This window comes from Bos taurus, chromosome 4 (genome assembly GCF_002263795.3).
Source record: "Bos taurus isolate L1 Dominette 01449 registration number 42190680 breed Hereford chromosome 4, ARS-UCD2.0, whole genome shotgun sequence".
Taxonomy (NCBI): Eukaryota; Metazoa; Chordata; class Mammalia; order Artiodactyla; family Bovidae; genus Bos; species Bos taurus.
In genome coordinates this window covers 67991037-68007808 of record NC_037331.1, presented here as the reverse complement: position 1 = coordinate 68007808, position 16772 = coordinate 67991037, and the positions used below count along the sequence as shown (strand labels likewise).

The 16772-nt window shown below is 43.1% G+C and overlaps 1 protein-coding gene across 1 annotated transcript in view; it reads right to left on the bottom strand.

Moving 5' to 3' along the window:
* The window catches only part of JAZF1 (JAZF zinc finger 1), a 328175-nt gene extending 313337 nt beyond the window's left edge, over positions 1 to 14838 (bottom strand). The window contains exon 1 of the mRNA NM_001206257.3: positions 14710 to 14838. Within this exon, the coding sequence (NP_001193186.1) occupies positions 14710 to 14824 (115 nt within the window). The 5' untranslated portion in view covers positions 14825 to 14838. The remainder of the gene's footprint in view (positions 1 to 14709) is intronic.
* Positions 14839 to 16772: the final 1934 nt, after the last annotated feature.

Genomic DNA, 16772 nt, shown 5'->3' with positions numbered 1-16772 from the left:
AAGGGGAAACCCAGTGGAAATATATGCTACAGGACTGAAAAAGATTTCAGTCATTGTCAGATACCATTTAGGAATCAAGTATTTTAAATGTCTTCTGCAATCAGTAAACAACTCAACTATTGCCACTCAAGCCTCTAAAACAAGGCCTATCCTGGGACTTTCCTGAGAAGCTTCCAGGATTTGCATATGTGAAATTTCAAGAACTATTATTAAAGAGAGGCACAGCCACTTAACAAGAACATGGCATTCTGTTAGTCCTACAGTCATGTTCTTGGATTTCTTCATAAAAGCCCTACAAATCCCCTTTCAAATCCTTCACAATAAACCATCACAAAAAATACATTCAAAGCCATCTCTTGTTTTTCTATTGCTTACTTAGTAAAACATGAAAAAATTATGTTTTCTGTTTACATACTTTAAATCTCTCTAGACTCCCAAATTGTCTTTTCTCCCAAACAAAAAATTGTATTTATCAAACATGGAAGTCATTTTTCTAATCACATGATCTAACGTCTCAAAAACTTAGATCCAGACAAACAATACTAAATTAAGGCTGGTATATTTTGAAACAGCAAGAATTTGTATGTGGAATGTTTTAACAGCGCATGAATTCTGACGACCATTCAGTATGACTTACTCAAACACAAACCAAAACTCTACCAGGGAAATCAAATCTCATCAAATATATCAAAGTAAAAATGCTTAACGGAGAACAGAAACGTGTAACGGTACTTGAATTCATCTTCTTCCATTGTATTATGAAAATAAAGAGGACATTAGAATCTGAGGACTTGTGGCATTGAAAGCACCATCATGTATATAAGAAAATGGTACAATCCTATCAGTATTAACATTTACGGAGGGCTTCCTGATTGCCAGGCCGCTCAAATGCATGTTTTTATTTAATCCTCATAACAGCACTCCGAGATAAATACTAATTTTCCTCATCTCACAGAAGCTGAGGTCTAGATAAACTGAATAATTTGGCTAAGGTCACGGAGGCAGTGGGACTGGAGGCAGCATCCTGACTACCCTACAGTAACGCCTCCACACAGCTCCCCCTAGAGACAATGAAGGGAACGCACTGGTGAGCTTTCTTTTCAGAATTCTGCAGAGTTCCAACAGCTACCATATATGTGTGGTACCTTACTGGTTCTTGGCTGCTAAGTTGCTTCAATCATGTCTGATTGTTTGCGACTTCAGGGACTGCGGGCTTCCAGGTTCCTCTGTCCATGGGGATTCTCCAGGCAAGAAATACTGGAGTGGGTTGCCATGCCCTCCTCTAGGGGATCTTCCTGACCCAGGGATCGAACCCTTGTCTCTTATGTTTCCTGCATTGGTAGGTGGGTTCTTTACCACTAGTGCCACCTCATTACACTTTGAGATACATACTAATACTCCATTTTAAAGAAAATAAGGTAGAGAGAGATTATATACACTAATCCACTTTCAGGGCTAAAGATCATTTTTTTTTTAGAATTTGGTATAAAAGAAAAATTTTAAATCACATTTAAAAAATAGTGAACCATTTCACACTTCCTTGCTGGAAAGAATGGTCTTCAAAGTTTACTCTGCATCACAGCATTCAAATGTACTCCATTACAAACACAGGGCCCATCATTACCATCTCCGTGCAATGCTGTAGTTTTCTTGCACAATGTTTTAAAACTCATCTATATTAGTTACAAACATTCAAAGGTAAATTTCACATAAAAATCTTAATTCCTAATTTCCAAAAGCAGAAGTAATAATAATAATAGAACCTGTTGACAAAGGGCCTGCACTCCAATATGGTAGCACTTGGCTGCAGGTCAGTAGCAGCTGCCCCTTTAAGTGAAGCAAGATCATGGCATCCGGTCCCACCACTCCATGGCAAATAAATGGGGAAACAGTGGAAACAGTGGCTGACTTTACTTTGAGGGGCTCCAAAATCACTGCAGATGGTGACTGCAGCCATGAAATTAAAAGACACTTACTCCTTGGAAGGAAAGTTATGACCAACCTAGACAGCATATTAAAAAGCAGAAACATTACTTTGCCAACAAAGGTCCGTCTAGTCAAGGCTATAGTTTTTCCATTAGTCATGTATGGATTTGAGAGTTGGACTATAAAGAAAGCTGAGTGCCCAAGAATTGATGCTTTTGAACTGTGGTGTTGGAGAAGACTCTTAAGAGTCCCTTGGACTGCAAGGAGGTCCAACCACTCCATCCTGGAGGAGATTAGTCCTGGGTGTTCATTGGAAGGACTGATGTTGAAGCTGAAACTCCAATACTTTGGCCACCTGATGCAAAGAGCCGACTCATCTGAAAAGACCCTAATGCTGGGTAAGATTGAGGGCAGGAGGAGAAGGGGACAACAGAGGATGAGATGGCTGGATGGCATCACCGACTCAATGGACATGAGTTTGGGTAAACTCCGGGAGTTGGTGATGGACAGGGAGGCCTGGCGTGCTGCAGTTCATGGGGTCGCAAAGAGTTGGACACAACTGAGTGACTGAAATGAACTGAACTGAAGGGCTCTTCAGTCTGCCAGAGTTGCCCCTACTCCAAGTAACACTGAACTTGGTCAGTTTACTCATATGTATATTGCATCCTGAGGGCATCTGAGTTTGAGACTCTTAGGCTCTCTAGTTTGAACACGTCTGCTCTAACTACATACCTGAGTTGGTATCACATCTTCATATTGGCCTATATTAAATGCCTGCCTCCAGTATAACTAAAAAGTATATCTATTAAAAAAATTACATCTATTTGAATGAACCCCCCCCCCCAAATTTACAGTTCTTTAAAAGTCTGATTCCTTTCTCATACTCCCTAAACCTCACAATGTTCATTATTTCAAAAGCCAACAGGTTCCCAACCTTGGCAACATATGAGAATCAACTTTATGAAGTTCACACCCAGACCACCTCTGGTCAAGCACACCAGAAGGTCTGGGGGTGGACCCCAGGCATTCTTATTTTTTCCAGGTTCATGCAAGTGATTCTGCTCCTGTTGAGCACTACTTACTTAAACACTACTGCTATACAGGTATGACTTATAAATCAATAAGACTGATTTCCACAGGTGAGAATCACTTTCATCATTTACATAACAACATGACATAAATATTTACGATGCTATCATCTTGTCTGGAGTGCTGCAGTCCACGGGGTCGCAGAGAGTCGGACACGACTGAGTGACTGAACTGAATAGTTTTTCCAGGTTTTGACAAAATATCATTTCTTTATTCTAACATCCAAAGTGAAAGGCACATATGACTTAACATCTCTTGACCAAAATTTTTGGTCTGATATTTGCATACTTTTCCAGCAGACCTTCTGGTGTGAGTCCCTGAAAGTGCTAAAGTGAAGCCAACATATAAATGGGAGTTTCCAGCCCTGCTGCTGCTAAGTCACTTCAGTCGTGTCCGACTCTGTGCGACCCCATAGACAGCAGCCCACCAGGCTCCCGTCCCTGGGATTCTCCAGGCAAGAACACTGGAGTGGGTTGCCATTTCCTTCTCTGGTTTCCAGCCCTAGCAGAACACTGAAACATATTAACGTAAATCACACACTGTCAACCACTGTGCTGAGTTGGTGCCAAACTCCAGACATCTAGGGTCAAAAATATTCTATCAAAAGATCTATTTGATAAAGATCTAAAATCTAAACTAGCTATAGATTATATGGGGCCATGAAACACCTGTGTGACACCTGCTGGGAGTCCTGAAGTCTCAGCCCATAGACACACCAGCCTGTCAGATACCCCAGTAAGAGATGAGCTCAAAACAGTCAGAGGCCTAGAAAAGTTCATCTGCAACTTCAGAGGTGATGGTTTTACATAATATATATTTTTGTTTGATACCAGAGGGAACATGGGCATAATTTATGCTTATTATCATGATATTCAATTTGCTTAACAGTAAGCTGTACAAATACATCTCTACAGATTCCCCTGATTTCGCCATTTCTTATATAATTATGGCATGTATTGAGAATCAGGCAGTTAAATTAGCATTCGAGAAACTTTCACTGAATGAGTTTGGCAAGAAAAGAGGGTCTTTCATTTTTAAGCTCAGATACACTCCTGCACCAGCCATCTGAGGTCTGGTGACACAGTAACGTGACCTACAGCGTGCCCTCTCTGTAAATGCCACCAGCGAAATGTCCAGCAGGGAGGGCTGGAAACACGCGCCAAGAGGCCAGGGTTCCGGCTCTTAATTCACAATGTTCATACAGCTAGGTCTGGTTAGGTATCATTGGTCCAAACAAACTTTTAAAATAATTCACATGAACATAATGACAGTATTTTAATTTTGAAAATCTAAAGTAAAATAGATGTTTATAAGTGTTAATAGTGTTAACTATTTTTGAAAAGAGTGTTTGAAAAGAGTATTCTACTCCCAGATTAAAAGTATCAGTAAAGGAGAGAAAACTGGTTAGTATCTTTAGACAATTCAGTAATTATAATCATTTTAGAACTGCCAAGTTATTGTTTTCATTATTGTTACTGGGATGCTCATGGATCCTCCTAACATTTTCTTAGAAGCCTCAAAACATTTCTTTTTCTACCAAAAGTAATATCTCCCCAGCCAGCCAAGCATTTCCCTTTGGAAATGCAGCCATTCTGAACGTTAAGACACTTAGGTACACAAAAGCCTTCTATTAAAATGCAAATATTTTATAAAAAGTCAGCTTATAAAGAGCAAGTACTAAGGGATATGCAGACACCAGAGAGCAAAGCTTGCCCCCCGCTCCCGAGCATTTTACTGCTATGTATACTGCGTGCTGGGTTATTTGCCCCTCCCTCCCCTGAGCATTTTACTGCTGTGTATACTGCGTGCTGGGTTATTTGGTCTCTGTCTTGGTCTGTGTCTTGCATCAAATGGGACTAATACTTAACTTCCAGACAATGCACATAAAGCAGCTAACCAGTGCCTCACTCATGTGGTGCTTAATTCTAGTAGATACTGTTACTACTTTATGTAAATAAGATTGTCAGAACTGTCCAAGTGGATTCAGGATTCAAAATCCAGTTCTGTCCAGCTTCAGGAAGTCCCAGCTTCCCCGCCCCCCACCCAGCAACCCCTCCTACCCCACTCCCACCTCCTTTATACTAAACCTCTCAGGCAAGACATGGGAAGGATGCAAGATATACTTTTGTCCTAGCATTGTTTTAGCCCTAGAATATTCTAGGCAACCAAATATTGTAGGTAAAGCAAACAATGATACAATTAAACTTCACAATATCCTCAACCTGGAAAAAGACTAACCAAGTTCAATATCCAAGTGTAAAAATAAAGAAATGGATTTTCTCTTCCAATTTCCTTACTGTAAATTATCCTAGACTAATTGCATAACTGGTGTTTGTGTGTATCATATACACATGAACAAATAAATATGTAAGTCCTCACAAATGCACCCCTCCAGAGATGACAGTCTTCAGAAATGTTTTTCACCGCCAAAGTTAGCTTTGAAACTTATTATTTCTATAGTGCGTGAGGCAAAGTACATGGGTGGTTATCATCAAGTATGGTGCACATAATTCTATACGCTCACTGTAGCGACATGAGCCCACACTACAGCACAAAGAAGAAAGGACCAATCATAAAGATGCTATTGTTTATTTTTTAATCTTATCAAAATAAGCATTCTAGTCATATTTCACTATGAAGTTAAGGTAATCAACTAATATGGTAGTATATTTAATTTCCAATTAGAAGGCAGCACTTCTAGGAAGAAATGTCAAATTCACAGCTTGCTACGATGGTGAATTAGATATTCTATTAAAATTGTTTAGAACAGTAATGATTCTCTATCTGGTACCAAGAACCGTATCCAAGTTTTATGCAGATTTACACTCTGTTTATGAAAAAAATGCAACATCACAAATACAAAATGCTTAGCAAAGTGATTATTTAGATTACAAAGTTAAAACCCCAAATTTTAAACCTGACCTTACCAAAACATCACAAAACCAAGATCCAGAAAAAGAATCCACTATGTGAATCTGAAACACTGCAACACTGCTGTAAATACTTCTTTTGGGCTGCACACTCTGATTACTTCTCATATGACAATGATTCATATTAACAGCATTTCTATAAAACACAAACCACAAACATGGGTGATCAAAATGTATTTTTAATTATTGATAATTCAGAAAAGTTACTTTCAGCCTCATAGGTCCTTTTTAATGCCATATAAATTTTTAGGATTGTTGTCAAATTTGTAAACACCTATTTCTTTCACATGTGAGCCATAAGAATTCAGGGCATTCCACATCTTCTAGTGAATTGTCTAAGTTTAAATATTTTTTGTTTTGATAACACTCAGTAATGTTTGTTGTCACTGATGTGTGTGTGTGTGTGTGTATGAGTATGTGTGTTCAATTGAAGAAGAAACACAAAATTCTCATTAAAAAACATGGTGCAGTTATGAACGTGTATTTGCATTATTGGGTATATTCTTAACAGAAAGAACTTCCATATCAAATATACTTAAATAAGAACTGAATCTTTTACTTACAGTTTTATATATCTAATAAAGGAGAAGAATTTTCTAGACTCGATTCTGGCTCCAAACCATATTCAAACCATGCTTCCACCAGCAGATGTCATGGTATAGACTCATGCTGCAATACTAACTCATCCCTACCATGTGGACAGACCCCAGGTGAGCTGGAACACTGGATGGCATTCCTGGGTAGTGAGTCTTACCCTAGGAGGCCTAGGAATAACTTAACTACAGAAAACTGTGAGCTGAATAAATACATTCCACTCAACCCAAACTAAAAGTGTCTGCAATTCAAATCTTCCTCAGCTGTATCTCAGAAACACTCTTAACTCCAATGTCACCAAAGCCAAGAAGAAACGTCATAGAAGGGAAGTCAGAGTGGAAAAGGGTAAGTTACCTGCAATTAAAATTTTATGCCTTACAAAAGTTACAAATTATGATGTTATCCATGAATGCATGCCTGTGTACACTGGTATAGGGTCCCCCCAGGCCCTTGGAAAGGTCTAGGTGGGCCCAAGCAATATATGCAGAAATGGTAAAACATGTATTGTACAAGTGAGGGGCCCTGGTGCTTGCAATTCATGAGCTTCACACTGAATCAGTCTCTGTGGTCCCCATTATCGTTCATCATTTATCTCAGTCTATACATGTCTGACTTCTCCAAATAAATTTCAATTCATTGGAAACAGGAAGTACAGTCTTAAGTACTATAGACAGAAAATACTCAAAAATGTATGTGGTAATCCTCACTATCCACAGTGATCTAGAGAATGAATATATTATATACACACATATAAATACACATATGTATAATGTACACATATGTGTGGTGTATATACACATACATGTAAAAACACATGTATCATTTATATATGCATTTGTATAATATTTTACATATACAGCATTTATCTATACATTATGTATATATGTTAATTATATATATGCATAATATCAAAGAAAGAGTGAGTCTTTTCAAGTTAACAACATGGTATCCAGATCATCTAGCTCAGAAGAAAGTCACCATTAGAGCCTGGCAAACAAAGAACAGGGCTTCCTTGAGGAGGCCAATGGGTGAGCCAGGCCATCAAGAGACTTTCAATGCTCTCTGGTCCTGGACAGAGAGTCTGTAGTCTGACCCAAAAGAAGCACTTTGACTCCTGCCAAAGTGGAAAGAAAGTTACTGGGAAGACTTCATTCTTAAAGAGAATATCCATTAATCTGTTCCATGCTTGCATCTGGACTTTAGAAAAAAAAAAAAAAACAGGTGAAAACTACTGCAAGATTATAGTGCTTAGTGCAGGGGGAAAACATAATTTTCTTTCAACTGATTTAGCATACTAAAGGAAAGTCTTTTTAAAAACAAACTAACTCTGACATTTGCAGTTTGATTTTCAAATTCTAAATAAAACAATGTTTGCTATTCCACACTTTAGCCAGATCAATATGGCCAACAGAACAAATCTATTACCCTGTCGTGAAATGAAATGTATTATATGCAATCCAGCAAGTGGATTCTTCAGTAGTACCCAGGCCATGTCTGCACTCCTAAGATCTGAGGGCAAGGGTAAGGATGTGCTGGGAAGAGAAATTTAAGGACATGTAGCCTCGGAGACAGAGAAGGCAATGGCACCTCACTCCAGTACTCTTGCCTGGAAAATCCCATAGACGCAGGAGCCTGGTAGGCTGCACTCCATGGGGTCCCTCAGAGTCGGACACGACTGAGCGACTTCACTTTCACTCTTCACTTTCATGCATTGGAGAAGGAAATGGCAACCCCTTCCAGTGTTCTTGCCTGGAGAATCCCAGGGACGGGGGAGCCTGGTGGGCTGCCGTCTCTGGGGTCGAAGAGTCAGACACGACTGAAGTGACTTAGCAGCAGCAGCCTGCCAGGCTCCTCTGTCCATGGAATTCTCTAGGCAAAAATACTGCAGTGGGTTGCCATTCCCTTCCTCAGGGGATCTTTCCAACCCAGGGATAGAACCCGGGTCTCCTGATTCTGAGCCACCAGAGAAGCCCAGGGTATGGTTCTTGTCTTTAAGACAAAAACTGGAAGAAAGGGAGGATTTTTAAGGGTTTCAACAGCATTATGTCCTGTCTCTGGGACCTGAATCTAAATCTCAAGGCTTTTGGCTTCCAGACCGTCCTAAGAAAGCCCCTCTCAAGTGTCACCAGCCTTCTCAGTCTGGAGGCTTCTTCCCTGTCATCAACGAAAGAATAGGTTTTTCTGAAAACAGCTGTCAGTTTGCTCTTCTAGAACTGTCAGGGTGGCAGATGTCACCAAAATATATGCACTGTAAAGGAAACTAGTTTCCAAAGAATATGGGAGCTTCTATAGAGTTAGTAGGTGGTAGGCAGAGTTTTCCTCTCTGTACATTTCAGTCACGTATCAGAAAATGGACACTAAAAGAAACAATCAGAAGCTTGTGAAACTTATGAGTCAGTATGTTCCCTAGCAATGTTTTTATAAAGGGTGATTTGACTGTTTTCAGGAGACATGTGGGCAAATGGAAAAGCCACTGAAGACAGTGCTTTGGAGAATGCCATGAAGCATTACAGTGAGGGGTCCCCCAATGTGTGGTCTGTGCACACACAAGCACGTAAAAATTCCCCCAACTATCTACCTGGGATCTTCTGGTGAACCATAGGAGGGTATAACAGGGCATCTTGCCACCAAGCTACAGGGTGCAGGCAAAGAACAGGGCAGGCAGTGACAAGCCTTTCATTCATTCATTTATTCATTCAGTCATTCCTTCTCCCCACAGGAAAGGCCCTCGTGGGAATGTGCCCACAGGCCCAGGCACAGTGCCTCTTTCTAGTCTTGCATTTTTTTCAAATAAGTGCAGGCCACAAGGAAAGGCCACGTTAGAAGCCGCTGGCCTTGACACCACTTCCCAGTCCACAGCGGCAACTTTTGCCAGCATCTAAAGTACCTCTGGCCACACAGAAGCACAAATGGCCAGAGGCCGAAACCCCAATGCTGGACTGTGGAAGGATGTCCCATTTCCCATTCTCAATCTGTCCTAGGATGAGTCTAGTGATTTTACATAGTTGTAGGTAGACACAACCCACGTCCTACTAAACTCTAATGCACACCTTCATAGATTTCCAACATACTTATTTGGCAAACACACAAAATGGCAAGAAACTGGATGACGTATATAATCGAATACTACTTAAGAAAATGAGTACTTTACACAAATTAGCTCATGTAATCCTCATCAGCTACTCCCTGGGGTAGATGCTTTTACTACCTTCATTAGACAGCAGAGGAAACTGAAGCTCAGTGTGGTAGTCATTTGTTCACAGTCAAATGGCTGGTAAGTGGCAGAGGACCATATTCAAAACCAAGCAAGCTGGGTTCACTATGGGGCCCTCATATAATCTTCATCTCAAGGGTTCAGAGTTACTTTGTAAAGGTGGAAACAAGCTACTTTGGTCTGGAGGGGCAGTAGGGCCAGTATGCTCTAGTTCTTCACCTGTATGGCAGCTTGGCACAAGGCCAGCTCTGCATACCTGTCTGATATTCAGATTTCTGCTCATATTTACCAGTCATGGAAATTTAGGCAAATTAAGTAATTTTTCTATGTCTCAGTTTGTTCACCTATAAAACAGGGATAAGGGCTTGCTGCTTATCATACACTGATCTATTTAATATACAACAGTGCTGCTTTAAGAGAATGCAAATTTTTACCAAACTGTCCTAGGAGTCAAATTCTACATTGTTGATAATAACTACCTTATTTTTCTTTCCAGAGATTTTGATATTTATTAATTAGATGGTCTATGAATCTATCCTATGAAATGAAGCAGCATGCATTTATTACCCAGGTTTGGAGATGAGGAAACTAACAAGTAGAAACTCACAACAAGAAACCTGCTGACATTCAGGGTCCAGATCCACCAAGTCATAGCTACGGCAAGCCACTATAGTCAATGATAACCCATCTCCTTATGGAGCCCCAACAGGAAAATCCCAATCAACAATGGCAAAGCTGAAGTCCCTAACATCTGGAGAAGGTTCTAAATAACCTGCTAGTTTAGTACTATCACAAGAGTAACTGAATCCAGGAAAATCCGTGTTTCACTTTAAGGTATGCAGGCTACCTGGGGGCATTTGCACTGTCTGTTTCCTCTGCCTGGACATCCATGGTCCTTGGTTGGCCTCATAGCTAACTCCTTCACTTCTGTGAAGATTTTGAATCACCTATCAGCTTCACAGTAAGGCCTATCCTGACCAACCAATTAAAATTCCACATTTCATCTCCCAACCCACTTTAGCCTGCTGTAACAGGACTCTTTCCATACCACTAACCAGGATACTACATAATTTACATTTTATGCTGACTATTTATTGTCTATCTCCCACCACTAGGACACAAATTCCCCAAAGGTTGGGAAATTTGTTCACCAAAATATACCAAGCGCCTAGAACTATACCTATTGCAAATCAGGTGCTTGATATATATTAATACATAAATAAAAAATGCAGAGGTACTTTTACAAATGTACCAAATAATCACATCTAGTAAGAATGATTTCTTTCTGAGACCAAAAGCCAAAAGACTCCACAGCACTGGGGCACTGGGATGCACAGACCAAGCGAAGTCCCATGAGTCTGTGACAAGACCTTCAATGCCATATTTAGTGCTCTTGGTGTTTCTATGATTTCTAGTTATCAACTCATCTTCACCTACCTAGGATGTGCATGTCAAGAGTGTTTTTACAAACTCAAGTATCTACTTACAGTAAGAAGCAAACAAATCTTGATCAGCTTTTTTCATCTCCAGGAAACAGAGACAAGGTATGAATGAATTAATAGCGAAGCTGACATAGAAACACTTCACAGTTGCAGGGCAGTGAAATTTCTAGGCAATTTAAGTTGGGAGAAGGGTTTTAGTTGGCGTATTCAGCTTGTACATGGAGACAGGGGCTCCAGGACTAGACCAGCAATGAAACACAAGGAAGACAACAGGACCTCAGGTGAGGAATTCCTCTAGGAGGAAGGAGGAAAAACCGAGGAAGGGGAAATTACACTTTCTTCAGCCCTACAGCCCCAAATCCTTGCTAACAAGGTTAACTGGTTAACAAAAAGAGTTGAGTGTTTATCTGTAACAGCTACTTTCAACTTAATGTACTTAATCTGAACTAAACAATACAGTTATTATGAAAACTATGGGCCTTGTACACTAAAGGCCTTGAAAAATCTCTCATGCAAGAAATATGCCATATTCCCATCCATAAACCTTCATCTCATTACTGCTTAAGGATTCTGACTAGTGGTTAAACGGCAGTAACTCAGAAAGGTCCTCAAGATGGACCTGTCATTAGGCACACCTCTAATGCTCCTGTGATTTCTAAATAACATGCATCTTAAAAAAATTACAGGTAATACTATATCTTTTGATAATCTTTTCATGCATCTTTTTACTGCAGCCACTTGATGACAAGAATATAGAACTGGTAAATCAGTCATTAAAAATAACAATCTCTCCCCAAAAATATATAGACAACCACAAACAATAAATTCCACTTAAAAATACCTGTAGTATAGAACTTTCACCAAATGCTTTGTCTGATGTATTTTCACTCATGTCTCTTCATTGAAAGTGTATTTATATGATACTGCCTACTAAAACCAGATTGTTTTTATTCTTCTTGAAATCAGTTCCTACTTCTTTTTGCATACGGGGCTGTCTTTCAAAGTGAGGGGCTTCTCCTCACTTTAAGGTACAGAATAGTTTCAGCTGGTTTCTTCACCCAAGGAATTTTAAGTGTTTGTTTAACATTTACTTTCCATAAAGTTTTCTGGTTTCAAACTAATTTCAAAGTATAGTAACTGTTAGCAGTGCCCCAAAATTCACTTAAGCTATTGTTGTACATTTAACTGTTCAATATTTTCACAAAGAAAAATACTAGCCCTTTGGAAGTGACCATTACTTAAAATTTAAATTTATAAAATTTATAGAATCTGAAAACCCTCTTTAAAATGTTTGCACAGCACTAAAGACAATCTCTGCAAACTTAACTGGTGATTCACCAAGAGTTAGTTTCAAAATTATCTGATTACAAACTTAAACCCTCAAATAGTTAACTGTCTTTAACACACTTTAATAAATATAATTTATATTTCCTTTTAACTAGCTAGTCCAAGCAGGGAGGCAATGTGGAGAAATTATTACTTATAGTTTATTCTAAAATAAAATTGCTAGTGAGTGAATGGGATATGCAATGACATCCCTCCCAAGGTTAGGAAATGTTATTTATATATTTACATTATATATATATATATATATATATATATATATATAACTTTCTACTTATCATTGAATGTAAGAGAAGAGACTTGAACTAATAAAACTTCTACTGTAGCTTTGTATTATGGGACTTTAAGTATTATTTTAAACTACTCATCATGAAAAATCTGATTTATTCCTTAAGCACCTTGAGTTATGCCTATTCAATCATGATGATGAATCAGCAAATATGCTACTCCATTAAACTCCTGCTTTTAAGACCACCAAAACTTGCCTAGCTTTTCTGTCACACCTTTATCAGAGGAGATAGCGAAAGCTATTACACGGATGTTTTAGAACTTTGTAAGTTTCAAAACCTGGACAATTACTCATCCAGATTATCTTTTGAAAGACGTTCTACAGACGTTTTCTATGAGTATTTCCCATCCTGGACGTCCCATCATATACCCATTCTCAAGCAGCATTCAATGCTGTTAAGCACGCACTGTGTGCACAGAAAGCATACTCAGAGAAGGAGCATAAGGCTCGGCCTCATTTTATTCGTGTATAAATAGACAGCAGTAGTGATTTATTCTCTCAACTTTGTAGAAACGTGAGCAGCATCGACATGGGTGAATCCACAGCATTCACTGGGAAATGATTTTCTGGGGGCAATTCACAGGTTCTCTGGATTAGACAGCCCCGTTAGGGCACCACGCGGTCCACATAGAACAACTCGTGGGCGCCGGCCACACCTTCCGCAGGTGGATGGATCGGCATAGCCACACGAACCCGACTCATCTCTCCTCGGAGGGGCTCCGGATAGGAGCGTGTAAATGTGTGCAAGCTCTTGTGCGAATTAAGGACTTGTTGAAAGGCCTCGGGGTCTTGGGAAGGAAGAGAAAGTCGCAGCCCCGCAGGGCGCCCCCTCCCCCGCAGCCACGAAGTCCCCCGCGCCCCGGGCGCTGCGCAGGCCGCCGCTACGGATCCTCTGCGCAGCCGACGCACCTCGGGCCTAGCACCATTTGAAAGGCAAATCTCAGAGCCGGGGCGCATTTAAATGCCCGACCCCCGGTCCCCGGGGGATGGCTCTCCTGCAGACGCAGCCGCAGGGGCCTCCGGGGCGGCGCGGCCCTGGGCACTGGGCGCGGCCCGCGGGCGCACCCGGGACCTCTGCCCGCAGCGCCCGGGCATCCGCGCCAGGCCCGGGCAGAAGCGGGCGCCCCCAGGCCAGAGAGCCCTGCCGCCGCCGTGGAGAGGGAGAGCGCCGGTCCTCCGCCAGCGGCCTCGGCTCCGGGCCCCCTCCCGGCGCACCACACCTAGCAACCGGCGCTGACAGGACGCAGTGGCGGCGGCGGCGGGAGGAGGAAGCGGAATGGCTGCCGCGGTGGAGCCACCCCCGCCCCCCCCGCTCCCACCTCCCAGCGGCTGCAGCCGCCGCCGAGCCCTGACAGCTCGAGCCCGGGCGGAAGCGGCGGGCGGCGTGCAGCTCCCGCCCCCCGCCGCCCCTGGCCGCTCCGACCACCAGGGCCAACTAACTCCGCGCCCCTGCCCAGCGCCGGCCGGCCGGCCGCCTAGCCTGCCCCACCGCGCCCTCCGCCCGGCGCCCCCTCCCCCGGCGCCCGGCCCCGCCGCCGCATCTCCCCGCCGCCGAGTCCCTCCTCCCGCCGCCCCCGCCGCAGCGCAGCCCCACTCCCAACCACTTCGCCGCCGGCGCGCACGCCCCGCGGAATCCCCCCAGCCCGCCCGCCGCACCTCGGGGCGCCCGCCCCCTCCCCCACCCTGCTCCCCGCCCCCCCACACACCCCACCGGCACCTCGCGCCTCCGCATCCCGCCACCCCCATGCCCTGGGCTCGAACACACCCTCCCCGCCCCGCCGCCGCCTTCCTCGCTCCTAACCAGCCCTGGCCATTCTGGGGTTCTCGCCCGGGCAGGAGTTTCCGCACGCCGGGCACCCCCGCCCACCCCGGGCCATTTACCGATGTGGTTGTCCTCGATGTGCTCGATGAGGTCGGCCAGGGTGGGGAAGTGGAGTCCGCAGCCCCCGAACCGGCAGGTATTGGAGAAGAAGGAGGCGGCGGCGATGCCTGTCATGGTGCTACATCGAGAGCCCCCCTGGTGTCGGCTCAGCGAGCGCCGGGCAGGCGGGCGGAGGGAGGGAGGGAGGCAGGGTGGGGTGAGGAGAGGAGGGGCTGAGGGAGGGGGAGAGAGGCGGGGTGAGGGGAGCGGAGAGGACGGGACAGAGGGAGAGGGGGCGAGAGCGATGGAAGGATTGCGAGAAGAGACCGGGAGGCAGAGGGGAGGCGGCGGCGGCGTTGGGAGCGGCGGGGGGAGGGTGGGGGTGGGGGTGAAGCCGCCGCAGCTGGGAGGAGGGACCAGGGCGCGCGGCAACAGCTGTGCGGCCCCAACCTCCGCCCCTGGACTGAGGCCTCACCTGGGAGCGCCTGCCACCAACTTTATCTCACTCGGCCTGCCCTTCACAGTTGGTAATACATGCAATCAGTTTGGAGCCTCCTTGGTTATGTATATTACATTCTTGGTATATATACATCCATTAATTACACTTACATCCCTTCAAGGAGAACTTAGGGAGTTACCCAGGCCCCTGTCGGGGACATTTGTTTGCACCTGGCCACCTGCTAGGTTTGATACTGACATTCACAAAGGATCCCGGAAAGGTAATTGTGTGCACCTTACTCTTTAAACCTTAAAAAAAAAAAAAAAAGCCCATTTTTCTCTGGAGGATTGTACTAATTGATTTTAATGAAGTTTCCCTCTAGGCCAGAAGAAAATCTTAGCTTTATTTAAATTTCAAAATAGAGTGCTTGATTGTCAAGTGCATTTGCCTGTGTTTTACAAGTGTACCACGTTTGTAATATTCCCTGCTCCTTTTGGGAAAACAAAAACTAAAATAATTTCATTTCCCCAAATTACAATACCCCACTGCCCCAACGCAGATCTGCAAATTAACCCATGTGGCTTCTTGGGAGCAAAACTATCATAGCAGAAAGGATACCAGATTGGTTAAGGCTAAAAGGAGTAGAAAGAGAATCAAGGGACATATTTTCACCTAAAAGAGAAGAGATTCTTCCAATCAGTCTAGATTACACCATTCTGTGAGTATTTAAACCATAATGTGGACCAGTTAAGCACTTAAAGTTGGATCAGGTAGTTATCTGAAACCTCATTTTGCTAAGAATCAATTACCTCCTTGTCTCCACAATATTACTGATATTTTTACCTTTAAATCTGTTTTCTGATAGTGGTTTTACAGGTGCCTACATATTATCAGCAGTTTATGATCTCACAGTGCATTTTTTCATTATGGAAGTATACTGAATTTAGTATTTTTCTATAAGACAAATTTCACTTATGCTCTGGTGCAGATACACAGAGAAATAGTATTCCCCTCTCCATAAAATAAACTATATTCATTTCTACTGTTTTTTCTAGTAGGATTCTTGATTCTTTTCATTTGAAAATTTAGAAGAAAGGCGCCACAAAACGTTTTACAATCTGAGAGTCACAGTGATTGAGGGTGATGAGTGCCCTCACCCGTGGCATTTCCTCTTTTCTGGCCCCTCTCTTCTTGTCTGCCAGCTCACAGGGTAACAAACTTTTGTTGAGATGAGAGTTGGGTTGAATGAGGTTGGGGCAGTTATGTGGTTAAAGTTCAGTTTGGTGCCAAGAATGATTTCCTGGGCCCACTTGGGGGTGGAGACAGGGCCCGGGTGGGCCTGATAACGAGCCAGGGACCCAGTTGGCGGGAGACTGGAGCGAGGGCCAGACAAGGGTCTAAAGAGCAGAATTAGAATTTTGGCAGCTGTGCAGTGCATTCAGCTGCCCAATCTGGGAAGGCCTTTAGCTACAGCAGGCAGAATACACACCACACCAAGTACCACCAACAGGGCAATGCAATGCAAATCCTTCAACCAAAGCAATGCCAAAACAGCTTCCCTCTAGAGATGAGTGTTTGGTACCCCCACCATGAGGCAGCATTTAGGAAGCACTGAGAGCTTTGGAGAAGTAGCATCTCTGTCCT